Source organism: Emys orbicularis, chromosome 2, assembly GCF_028017835.1.
Source record: "Emys orbicularis isolate rEmyOrb1 chromosome 2, rEmyOrb1.hap1, whole genome shotgun sequence".
NCBI lineage: Eukaryota > Metazoa > Chordata > Testudines > Emydidae > Emys > Emys orbicularis.
The window spans coordinates 222,837,048-222,850,182 of record NC_088684.1 but is presented as its reverse complement, the minus strand read 5'-3'; the positions used below and the strand labels follow the sequence as shown (position 1 = coordinate 222,850,182).

Below are 13,135 nucleotides of genomic sequence, written 5' to 3'. Positions count from 1 at the left end.
CTTCACCAAGCTTCACGGGATCTGCCCTCATCAGTAGGTGTAGCATTTAAATATAGAGCCTTCCAGTCATTATGCCACAATCCTGCCTGCTTTCCTAGTAGGAAGGAGCTGTTGTCCCATCAACAAGGCACTCTCTCTTCTCCCGCTTTCTGTCATCTTTGCCCACCTAGCTGGTCATTCATGTCCTCGCTCTCTCTGGGCTCGTACTGCCAGCCAGATCCATCATCCACATTGGGGAGAGAAGCCTCAGACAAACAACATTTCTTACCTTCTAACTGGCTTTCTTTGGCTTGGTGAGCAAGCACGGACACCCACCCAGGCAGCCCTTTGGGATGAGGAGTTGGGCAAAGAGTGATTAGTGTAGGCCAGTGGTCTCCAACCTTTTTACGCCCAAGATAATTTTTGAATTTAAGGGCAACCTAGGTTCTACCGCGCCCCTTCCCTGAGGCCCCGCCCCTTCCCCAAAGCCCCGTCCCACTCACTCTATCCCCCCCGTCACTCGCTCTCACCCACCCTCAGTCACCTTCACTGGGCTTGGGTAGGGGGTTGGGGTTCGGGAGGGGGTGCGGGCTCTGGGCTGGGACCGAGGGGTTCGTAGTCTGGGAGGGGACTCTGGGCTGAGCCTGGGGCAGGGGGTTGGAGTGCAGGAGGGGGTGAGGGGTGCAAGCTTTGGGAGGGAGTTTGGGTACAGGAGGGGGCTCCGGGCTGGGGCAGAGTGTTGGGGTGCAGGAGGGGGTACGGGGTGCTGGCTCTGGGAGGGGGGTCAGGGCTGGGACTTGGGGTGCAGGAGAGGATTCGGGGTGCAGGAGGGAGTATGGGGTGCTGGCTCTGGGAGGGGGCTCAAGGCTGGGGCTTGGGGTGCTGGCTCTGGGAGGGGGCTCAGGGCTGGGGGTTGGGGTTTGTGGCCTCCCACCAGGCAGCACTTACCTCCAGCAGCTCCCTGCCTGCAGCTCAGCGTGGCTGCCACTAAGGCAGGCTCCCTGCTTACCTCGGCCCCACGCCACTCCTGGAAAGTGCCAACGCGGCCCTTGGGGGTGGAGGGGTGGGCGGCACATGGCTCCGTGCGCTGCCCGCCTTTGCAAGCACCGCCCCTGCATCTCCCATTGGCCACAGCTCCCTATCCCGGCCAATGGGAGCTGCGGGGGTGGTGCTTACAGGCAGGAGCAACATACAGAGGGAGACCCCTGTCCCCCCACCCCCAGGGCAGGCAGGGAGCCTGTCTTAGTGGCAGCCCCGCTACGCCGCTGGAGATCACGATTGACCGGACGATCACGATCGACCGGTTGGTGACCACTGGTGTAGGCTAACCAGGTTTGTTTGACAGCTTGGAAGTCATTAACTGGGGATTCTGAAAATGGAGAGTGAAATCCTGCTCCATTGATGTTAATGGAAGCTTTACAATAGACTTCAGTGGGGCCAGGATTGCACCCAGAATGTCTGAAATGGGACAAGCTTGGTTTCCCATCACTTGCTCCTGCCTGGTCTTTTGATGCATGGCTGACACCCACAGGAGAGGGAGTATTCATTAGCTGCACACACAAACCAGTGGGCAGGTTTTAAAAAATGTTTTATTGTACCAACAAAATGTCACATTTCTGTCTTTATTTCTATACTCTGGTGCCTCCCATCACCAGAGCTTTCAATAATGATCTCAGAGGAACTATTCCTCACTCAACATGTAATATCAGGAAACAGGCTGCATTCTGTTGAATGTGAAAGGTTCGACCCCTGGAGTTACAATCTACATTGGTAGCTGTTAAAAATGTGAAAATATTAAACTATTTTGAGTTTAATCAGATCTTACGTATTTACTTTTTTGTCGTAGCCCATTATGTACCTTGAAGTTATCGGTCTGCAGTATGAAAATAGCTAGAACCAGAAAATTGTGGTGACAGCTAAACGTAATATCTGTTTCTGTAGATTTTGATTTGAGATTACATCTGAAAATACTGCTCCCAATTTGTGCAGTTATTCCCCAAAGCAGATTTTTAACACTGGAATTTTTGATGTTCTGCATTTAGAGATCATAAGATATTTCATGAAAAAAATATAAAATTGAATACAACTAAAATTAGAACAATGCTCTCCTGGCTGCTGGAGAGCTTCTGGTAAATATTTCTAACTAAAATGGTCTTGCACCATAGACCCTTACACCATTATCACAGGGATTTTAAAGTGCTTAGGGTGAGTAATTAAGTAGTGAGTGTTCATGCGGGGATGTCTAATATGCTCTAACCTGCTCCTTTTTTTCCTTCTGTGTTAAGCGTTGGCAACATTAAAGCTATATAGCTTGAAGCAGTTTTATCACTTTGTAATGATGCTTTCTATTTGCATGGCCATATACCACAAGCAGGGCCTTCTGAAGCTAGGGAATGCGTGCTATGCATTTCCAGATTTGTTCACTGGGACATCACGCCTTTAACCAATCAAGACTGGTGAGCTAACAAGTGAGAGGGACCTCCTGTTGTCTTCAGCTTTTTTTTTTTTTTTTTACTTCGCAGCTTCCAGAAGGACTGATTATTACAAAAAAGCAGCACAGCACTTAGGCATGAGCCTGTGGGGACTAGAAATCAGATTGTTCACTATACAAGTCTTAAGCTTTAGAAGGCTTTTAATGAGAGAACCACATTTTATTTTTTATCCTGATTATAGCTATCACGTTACTATGAAATGGTGACATGGGGCCACATTGTACAAATCTCCAAGAAACAACAAAAAAGCTATACATTTTAATTCAGTAATAGCATTATCTTTAAAAGAAGCTAAATAAATACCTGGGTGCTATTACAGCACATTTTGCATATCTTATATTGCTCTGATTTTTACTAGTAACACCATTTTATAATACATGTAGGTCCAACTGTTCAAAAGCATCCTTAAAATTTCATTTTTATGGACTTTTAAGTTTTTGCAACTTGCTAAAATTGAAACTAGTGTACATATATCAAGTAGGCACGTGGCACCTTCTTTTCACTCAAATCCCACTTTAAAATACACTTATTTTGGAAAGTTTTTCAGTGTTCATTCACCCTCAAAAAGTGCATTATATCCGTATATAGTCTGCACTGCCTTTAGGTTTGACCATCCTCTGGTGATATTGGTACATTATACATCTGAACGATATTGTTCATGTAACTTCCTTAGACATGAATACTTTCCCATCTCACAGGGGTATTTTGAAGATAGCATGGTGATGGGAACTGTATAGGCAGATAAAATAGTGGTTTGCATACACACTTCTGAGTTTGCCCAAGCAGAAATTTGCCCCAGGAAAACTACAAAACAGCATGTAACCTTTTAGAAACCAGTCTGAGGCCCTTTAGAAAATTTCCCCCAAAATGGTCAGAATAGGCAGTGCATCATTCCTGTATTTTTCATTCACAGATCTTTTGTAAAGAAAAAGAAAATGTAAAGCTTGACCTTACCTCTTCTCAAAATGAGCCTGTAAAAAGGTTCCCATCCATATTTGGGGAAATTTCAGATAGATTCTCTGCTTTCCTGTGAATTGGAGAAGTCCTTCTGATTTTAGTACACAACTAGCCTGCTCAGATGGCGTGAAACCGTCTAACTGGCAGCCCACTCCCTCTTTAGTCAGTATATAATATGATAGGGCTTCAACAGAATCAGGATCAAACCCACAGCCAGCCCACTCTTGAGCAAAACAGCAAGATTTCGCCCTGCTACTTTTGTGGAGACAAATCTCCCTATGTGTAAAGCCCTGCAAATCTGCAGATACCTACTTTATAGCCACGAATATCTGCAGATGCGGTTTTCCGCGGACCATGTTTGCGGATCGGATGTGGATACAGATTTTGTATCTGCACAGGGCTCTATATATATTTACTCCTTATGTACCAGCATCGTGCAGAGCTGAGCCTGTGGAGGGTACATTAACAGAATAACATTGCACTAGCAACTGCTCAGTAAGTCAACGTGAACCACTGGAAATAGTGTCCTGGCAAATATGCAGGGCCAAATTTTTTAAGGAGTTATGTTGGGGGTCTGCATATAAATGTACACCTATATTAAAGAATGTGATTACTGTGATTATGCATGCAAATGAAGAGATACTCAGCTACATTTGCACTTACAGTCAATGACTTGAGCCTGGCCCTAGCCTTGAGCTCCCTTCTCGTCTAACTTGTCTCCCAGCATCAGCCTACCCAAGAAAGTATCTATATGTACACTAAATTTGTAAAATGTATTTGATCCAGTGACTTGCTACTATGTAACTATTTCACATTGATCACCGTTTGCAAAAAAACGTGGGAGTAAAAACATTAGTGTACAAATGTGGAGGAGAAACATGGAAAATCAGAGCAACAAGATAAGAACATAAGACTGGCCATGCTGGGTCAGACCAATGGTCCATCTAACCTAGTAATCCAGTCTTCCAAGAGTGGCCAGTGCTAGAAGCTTCAAAGGGAATTAGCAGAATAGGGCAACTATCAAGTGATCCATTCCCTGCTGTCTAGTCCCAGCAGCTGGCAGTCAGAGGGTTAGGGACCCCCCAGAGCATGGGGTTTCATTCCTGGCCATCTTGGCTAATAGCAATTGATAGACCTATCCTCCATGAATTTATCTAATTATTTTTTTAACCCAGTTATAGTTTTGGCCTCACAACATTCCCTGGCAAGGAGTTCCACAGGTTGACTATGCATTGGGTAAAGAAGTACTTATTTTTGTTTGTTTTTAATCTGCTGCCTACTCATTTCTTTGGTTGATCCCTGGTTCTTGTGTTATGTGAAGGAGTAAATAACACTTCCTTATTCACTTTTTCCATACCATTCTTGATTTTATAGACCTCTATCACATCCCTCCCCCCTTAGTCGTCTCTTTTACAAGCTGATAAGTCCCAGTCTTTTTAATCTCTCCTCATATGGAAGGTGTTCCATATCCCTAATAATTTTTGTTGCTCTTCTCTGTACCTTTTCCATTTCTAATGTATCTTTTTTGAGATGGGACAACCAGAACTACACTCAGGGTACGTCTACACTTACCGGAGGGTCCGGCGGCAGGCAATCGATGTTCTGGGATCGATCCCGGAAGTGCTCGCCGTCGACACCGGTACTCCAGTTCGGCGAGAGGAGTACGCGGCATCGACGGGGGAGCCTGCCTGCAGCGTCTGGACCCGCGGTAAGTTCGGACTAAGGTACTTCGAATTCAGCTACGTTATTAACGTAGGTGAATTTGCGTACCTTAGTCCAAAGTGGGGGCTTAGTGGGGACCAGGCCTTAGTATTCAAGATGTGTGTGTACCATGGATTTATGAAGTCGCATTATGATATTTCTTGTCTGTTATCTTGTTAGCCGTAAGGGTTCCTAACATTCTGTTAGCTTTTTTGACTGCTGGGTCACATTGAGCGGATGTTTTCAGAGAACTATGAACAATGACTTCAAGATCTCTTTCTGTAGTGGTAACAGCTAATTTAGACCCCATCATTTTGTCTGTATAGTTGGGATTATGTTTTCCAATATTCATTACTTTACATTTTTCAACAAAAGAGTATATTTCCAATTTTCAGCTGACATAATTTGATTTATTCTTTCTTGTTTAGCTTTGGTAGATTTTGCTGTTAATGAATCAGCAGTATATTTATTATATTGTTAAACAGTGTCCTAAATTCATCTGGCATGAAATAACTGTTCTGAAAAGTCAGTTTACCGATTATATTCACTAAAATATCTGCACACATTTAGCTGGCCTCTAAAAATACATCTAATTGTTGAGCATAAAAATATAGCTTAACAATGGCTTTAATTTTTGCAATCGTAGTAGCTTTCTATTTTAGCATTTTAAAAAACCCACCACCTCTTGTAAGCAACATATTATTAGGCTAGTCATAAGTACTTTTAAGCAAATGCCAATTAATTTTAACAAAACCTATTCAATTATATTCTTCAGATTTTTTTTTTTGTAAAGTAATTGAATGGAAAGAAAATGAATTGCACACTACACAGGGTAACTAATTAGTAGGAAATTAGTTATAGGGTGTGTAGTTTTAAATGTTGATATTTTAAAAACCTCATACATTCCATTTTTAGTTTGTCTTTGTGTTAAACAAAATAAGATACTTTTCTTAAGGCTGGGTGGTTCCTTTCACTGCTCTAAGTAGATGGAACTGGGATCCATCATCTCTCTCTCTCGGGGAGATGTACCTACTCTGTGTTCTCCCCTCTTTGAGACACCCCTGAGAGTGATCGGTGGGATTTGGGGATAGGGAGCGGAGCAGTAGATCAGCTATTCTCCTTGGCATTACCCCTGCTGACTCTTTGGATTTTAAAGAGGAAATGCATTCTGGAGTCAATGCTGCTACATGCTACTGCACAGTCCACAGGAGATACAGCTAGTAGTAGCAAGGCTTCTTTGAGCTGTGCTGCTATAGAGAAGAATCAGCAGGGCAGCATATTTTCTCCATGGAACTAGTGGTTTCCTTCTTCGTGCAGCCCCAGGAGCTGTAGGAGTGGGAGACCATGCCCATTGTATGCTCCCAGGTCCCCTAGGACCTGTCACCCAAAGGGAGGATTGCTTGGAAACTCCACGGCGTAAACCTCACCTCAGTGTTTTCCAGCTCCTCTCCAAAGGGCTCTTTCACAAGAGGAAATTATCCAGCCAGTGGTATTTAATTGGTTTAGTAATTACTGTCATTACTACACTAGATTGTAGTAATTATTATGCTTAGCAAATTTTGGAAGCCCTAGTCATAGAAGAAAAACAACATTAAGAGTCCTAACTTTTATTTAACAACACTAATGAAGTCATTGATTTAGTGTTTTTAACATACACAAGCTATTTCACCACAGTAACATTGACTTCTCTCTGCCTTTCATACCAAGTAGAGTTTTAAATGGGATTTGTCACAGAATACACAGCTTCAGAAATTGGTTGGCGGTATTAGCAACATCACTGTATATGAGAGTGTTAATGTGTTATATAGTATGAAGGAAAGATCCTAATTAAAATCTTGTTGCTAAACAAGTGACAAAGACCTTACAAACAGCTTAAGGCTCCAGGCTAGCCGTTGTTGGGCTTGAAGATCAGACTCGGTCAGTGAATGGGAAAATGTTTATAATGTGGTTTGTTTTGTTCATAACACACACAAAAATATAACCAAGCAGCATTAGTGGGTTTATTCAGCTTAATATACATACTGCAATTTCTGGATATTTTTCATAGTGGCTGGGGGAGTGAGCCATATGATTTAGACATTAGATAATATCAGAACAGGTATATCTGCATGGTATTTGACCCAATTAAATTATTAGTTGGATACTAAAGGTCTCTCACTATCATTCAGGCTGTGTGTTTGTGAGGTCTGTATTTGGCAGAGGACCCCCCCGGTATTCAAGAGCTCAGAACCAGCCTTTGCTCAAAGAGCACCCTGGCCAAGCAGCACATAGTGCTCCCAAAATGTGTAGTTTGGAATACATAGTCCTCTCACTTCCAGCAGCAACAATCAGGTGTAGCCATTAAAATAAATGGCCTTAAACTGGTGTACAACTGGTTTGAGAGGCAAATCAGGCCTTGATTATTTATCATCCACATCAAAGGTAAAGATTAAGTTACATAGGTATGTCTACACTGTACACTAAGCACAGGCTCTCACTCAAGTTTGAGCTCAAGCCCCCCTTCTATCCACATACATACATCAGATTGACTCGGGTCAGCAAGCACTCGGGACTCAGATCCTAGGATGCTGCTCAGGAGGTGGATCAGAACCTGAGTCTCACTCTGACTTGGGCCCAAGCCCTGTCATTTGTAGTATGGACATGTTAGTATGGCTGTGAGACCTGAGTCCAGCAATTATAAACCTGGTATGGACTCTCAAGCGCAGGCTTGGAAACACCGAGTCCACAAGCCTGTGCCCCACAGACCCAGGTTTACGATGCGGCATAGACATACCCATAGTCACACAGTGTATGTGCTTGCTTTTTCAACAGCTAAAAGAGTAGTAATCTCCTGACAGTTTAGCATCAGCTTTTAAGATGCTCAACTAAAATCAATGAGAAGCCTTGACTTCCACCAGCCTGCAGTTGTGTCTTAAAAAAAAAAAAATGAATGAAGTTCATCACTGACCTAAGTGTAATGCTTGGATATACTGAAGTTACAAAAGTTCCAAGCTTGCCATAATGCCAGAAACAGGTCAATTTGGGAGTCAGATAACCTTTTAAAATAGTGTATTGTACTTGTGTTAATGTGGATCCATAGTAAAAGAATCTAAACTCTATTTTTTTTTTAATTTCAGCTTTTACCAAATGCTGCCAAGAATCTGGCTTTCTTATGGTGGTGAAATGTCAACAGGAAAATGCAGCATTGAAAGAATGTCTGACTACATAGTAAGTCAACATGAGACTTAAAAAAAATAAATGTATATTGCTATAGTCATGATGCTATTGAGAAACTGGAAAAAAACAACCACCAAGTCCTTTAGACAGTGCCTGAGTCCGTTATGTAGTTTCAAGGTGTTCTCAAAAAGGTACCACGTATCTTCAGATGATTCCAGAAGTGCATGGAGATGCTAAGCCACTTCAAGCAAGTTTGCAAGGTCTCATGACTTGGGCCTTCCACTATTGAATCTAGGTTGGGGTATTTTCTGAAGGAAAGCAATTATATTTTCAGCTTCATGGATCAGGGAAAGCAAGGCACCTTTTACACTAGCATTTTTTTCTGAAAAATTTCCCATGGTTGTGAACACTGCTGCAGCTCTGCTGGTGGTAGCACTGTTTTAGGCAAAGTGCTGGTAGATACTAATATTCTACCATGGTGTCAAAGAGACCTGTACTGAGCTCTCTTTTGAAGCTCTTGTTTGTCCAATGAATGTGATCAATGACTCTGGAAATTTCTTTAGTCTCTCTCTTGTACTCTATTAGGTGTCAGTATCTGCAGCCAGGCTGTTTTTGAAGATTAATTATGTCACTCTAGGGCCGAAAGTCTGAAACTGAAGGGGAAAAAAAATACATTAACGTCCTTACAAGGAACTGTAACAATTACTCTGTTGGTGTTCAGAACAGTCAGCATTGTTTTATAACAACTTTATATCAAAGGTATGTGTTGCCAGGCACAAGTTAACAGTTCTGTTTATGTAGTGGAAGTTTGCATTACTGTAAATATTAATCTGTATGTTAATTGTGGACTTCCTTGTGGAAGTTGTATAAAATAAATTTTGATAACTGCCTTCAGAGGTGTGTGTATATATATCTGTATAAGCACTTCATTTCCTGGGGCCTCTGCAGCAGACTGTGGAGAACTCAGATCTGAGTATTGGGTGTATAGCAGATGTGCTACAAGGGGAACCAGTATAGAACAAATGTGAAATTCAGATTATTGCTAAATCGTAAGTGGTATTTCTAAAAATTAAATGAAGGTGAATTCAAAAAGTTAGTTAAATCTACTGTTTATGGGCCCTGTCTTGTTTGTACAGGACCAAACACACTGTGCCCTTCACCATAACAGGGCAGATTTGGTTACTTAGGGGTAATGTGCTCTTCAGGGATGTGATTTCTAAAGCACACTGAAGTGTTGCACATTAATTGGTCAGTGTAGACCCTGCTGATGCACACTAAAGGTTCCCTTTTGGGCTTTAATATGATACTGCTGAAATAGCACTATGTTAAAGCACACCAGCAGGGTCTGACCAATTACTGTGCACTTTAGAAATCACACTCCCAGTAGACAAGCCCTTAATTGAAAAAAAGGCACAAATCGTGTATTCCTGCAGATATGAAGGGCTTGTTGCCGTGGGGAAATAGCCCCCACTAGCGGCTCTGTACTAAGAGTACCTTTGTGCAGTTTAGCTTAAATCCACTTCCAAAGCTGAACCACACAAAGTGTCTTTGTGTGCAGTAAATATCCGCTAGTGCAGAAAATGTATTGCATTTTGAATGCAGACCCTAGCTTATTTTGCACTAACACCCCTTTATAGAGAAGCCCTAACCTACCCCCTGATGAGATGATCTGCAGTTGTCATTTTTTAATTAAACCATTTTTAATATGTAATGATTAGGTTATTAGCAATAGGTTGTATACATGAATCACAAATCCTACTTTTGAGTAAAAAGGTATTTGTGTTCTGCTCCTATTACAAATAAGTATATTATTCCATGGAACACAAGTTATCAAAGTGGTTTAATTTTAAGATAAGCAACAGTACAACTATAAATGTTGAGAAAATAGCAGCTGGTATCCAGGAAAAATGCAGTGGTTAGTGGGATTGTGATATCAGAAGTAGTTCCTCGGCTTTGTCCTTCAGCCATAGTGGCATACTTCAGGTCTGAAAACAACATACTCTCAGCAGAAGGCAGTGTTAGGGAGGAGACAGACATGCAAATTTAAGCTAATTTCTATTGGAAAGAGGCAAATTCAAAATCAACTTGTGTATGGTCATTAAACTCAAAACGTAAAGAGTTATTAATGCTGTAGGTAGCATCTCAGTTCCACAAATGTTAACTTTTTTGATTAAGGTGGAAGTCACAATATTGTTTGTTTTTCTTGTAGCTATAATGATCCAGCATTTTATGAAGAATGCAAAATCGAATACTTGAAGCAAAGGGAAGAATTCAGAGCTACTGGAATTCCTGCTAAACAAAGACAACAGAAGCTTCCTACAAGCATGTAGCTAAATCCTAAAATGAAGTTTGGAAATTTACTTCAGTTATCGACACGTTGATTTGGTGGAATAAGTAAGTTAACTGAATAAGCAGACTCAATTTTTTTTAAAAAAATCAAGTTGTCCGAGGCAGGATTTGATTGAAATAAATGTATCTCATGTTGTATTTTGTGTATTAGGAATAAACTCTTTTATGAATTAATCCAAAATAACTAGGATATATTTTTGACCTGCTCCAAGGGTTTGAGGAACTCTGTTGTGTAGCATATTTTGAGTAAAAAAGTTGTTAGACCAATCCATTCCTACTGAACGTTCTCCTGACTTACCCTCCCTCCACTAATATTCCTCTCTGTAGAATTTAGATTTTTTTGTAATAAAAGGAAGACATTTTGCTTCTGTTTACCCAAGATAATCAATTCCAGCTATTGTCTATGTAAAAGAACAATTTAAGGTGTGCCTTTACTCTCATTTAACATTGTTACAGCTGCTGTACAACAAAACACTGTGTATGCATGAACCAGTTAGGCTTGAAAAAATATTCTGTACTTAGCTTAGGAAAAGTGCCCTATCAGGAACTGTTCAAACACAGTATTTTTAAAATTCTACTTGTGACTAATTTAACTCTGATCAAATGATTTTAATGTCTCTGTTTCTTATTACTCAGCTAAAGTGTGATGATAATATAGCTCACTATAGTAGAGATTATCATTAAAAGGAGTATGTAATATAATAACTAAAGGTTTAGTCAGGCCTGCACAGAGCACCAGTAACTTTCTGCTCCTGAGAACATGCCATCTCAATCTTCATTACAGTCCCTTCTGCCCAATTCTATATCTCGGGCTACTGCCCCATTACTCATTACTTTAGAGTAGTTTTCTCTGCTCAGGAAGCTCACATCTTAAGGAAATCTCATTCAGAGACAGAATGCAGCTGAGATACTGGCAGGAGCATAGTTTAAGGAAAAGGTATTCACAATGTAAGGTTTCTTTTTAGTGAAAGCTGGATTGTGAGAAAAGGCTTACGGGAAGAGAGGAAAAGAAACAAGAACATAGTAGGCTAAAGAAGTCTCCAGAAGAGAGACAAGGCACAAAGTGTAATGGGAATTTTAACCATCACTTAAAGAAAAAGCAGACCATGCCCCAAACAAGATAATGCTAGGAGGTAAGAAAGAGTGGTAGAGAAGAGCAAACAAGAGGCAGTAGGGTTTATTTTGAAGTTTGCATGATGGAATGAATGGTCCAGCCAGTAGAGGGCGGAGACTGGTAATCTGTCTCTTCCTGCCAGGCAGTGTTACTCCATTTCATTCGTTTTTAAACTCAGCATCTACGGCTGGAAGAGAAGGTGTTAGCAGACCAAGATACTGCTTTATAGAGTAAGAAAATGGCTGTCACAATCTGAAATTGGCCTCAGAAAAATTTAGATCAAGACCAAGAGCACTTCTGTCTTTCGAAGGGGAGAGGGTGCTTACTGAAGTGTCAAAACAGCTACAGTTATTTTAGTATCATTCCTCCCCTACCTTCCTGTTTCAAAAGAAGTGATAATGCTTATATCATTAAAAACCTAGTTTACACAATGGAATTGAGTTGCTGCACTTGCGAAATTATTGTGGATGGTGGTAAGTAAGCAACCAAACGTGTATAAGAAACAAAACTATGGGTAAGGCAAGGGTCTAGTAATAAATCAAGGAAATGAAAGTGATAGACAAAGCCAGAATTGTTTCTAGATATGTTATATAGCATTTTCTGCCTTTGCTTACTGTTTGAAAGAAGCTGTCTCTTTAAAATGCTGTCTTGCACTTGGATTACTGAATCTGAAAAATCCAAGAAGGGAAAAAAATCCCTACACAGGTGTGTTAGTTAAAAAGATAAAACTTGAAACTGTAGCATCCTGTCTAAGCATTAAAAGGCAGTTTGGGGGTTGCTACGTTTTGGGGAGTTTCTCTCCTGTAAAGAATTTTCTTGTAACTTTATTTGGAAGAGAATACATTTCTTACAGCCGGAGACTTACATGCACTGTTAAAACCAGTAAGTACGTTTCAGATGAACAAATTACTTGAGTACGCAAGACTCTGGGAAGCTTCTACTGCTTTTCCCCCACTGAAGAGATTTGTTCAGTGATTTTTGTATTTAATTGTTGCCTGTCAGTATCTTTTATCACCACCAAGTATGGGTTGCTCCTGAATTATTGAAATGGAAAGTCTGCTTGGTCATATGTTTGTCCTTGACATTTGGAAATGTGAATATCTTAAATTATAGGTAGAAATTACAGTCCTATCCTTCTGAAGTCTATGCCTATTACCTGAATAATCAAGGACACCACCCTTTTGTCTCAGTGGCATTGAGACTACTGAAATCAGTGGGGTGTAGGTGTACCCTAATGAACTGGGAAGCCTGAGAACATCTGCAGATAGAGCTGGCAGTGACACCTATTAAGGATTGCCTATCACTTTTTCTATTTTAACACACTATTTTCAGTTGCCAAATTAACTATATGCTAAGGTTTTCTACATTTGCTGTCTGCCGCAAGCAG

General features: G+C 41.0%; 1 protein-coding gene across 2 annotated transcripts in view; it reads left to right on the top strand.

The window, feature by feature from the left end:
- The window catches only part of CMC1 (C-X9-C motif containing 1), a 65,502-nt gene extending 54,275 nt beyond the window's left edge, over window positions 1-11,227 (top strand). For both annotated transcript variants that reach the window (XM_065398831.1, XM_065398830.1), the window contains 2 exons: window positions 8,246-8,336; window positions 10,495-11,227. In XM_065398831.1, the coding sequence (XP_065254903.1) occupies window positions 8,246-8,336; window positions 10,495-10,615 (212 nt within the window). In that variant the 3' untranslated portion in view covers window positions 10,616-11,227. The remainder of the gene's footprint in view (window positions 1-8,245; window positions 8,337-10,494) is intronic.
- The last annotated feature ends 1,908 nt before the right edge of the window (window positions 11,228-13,135 follow it).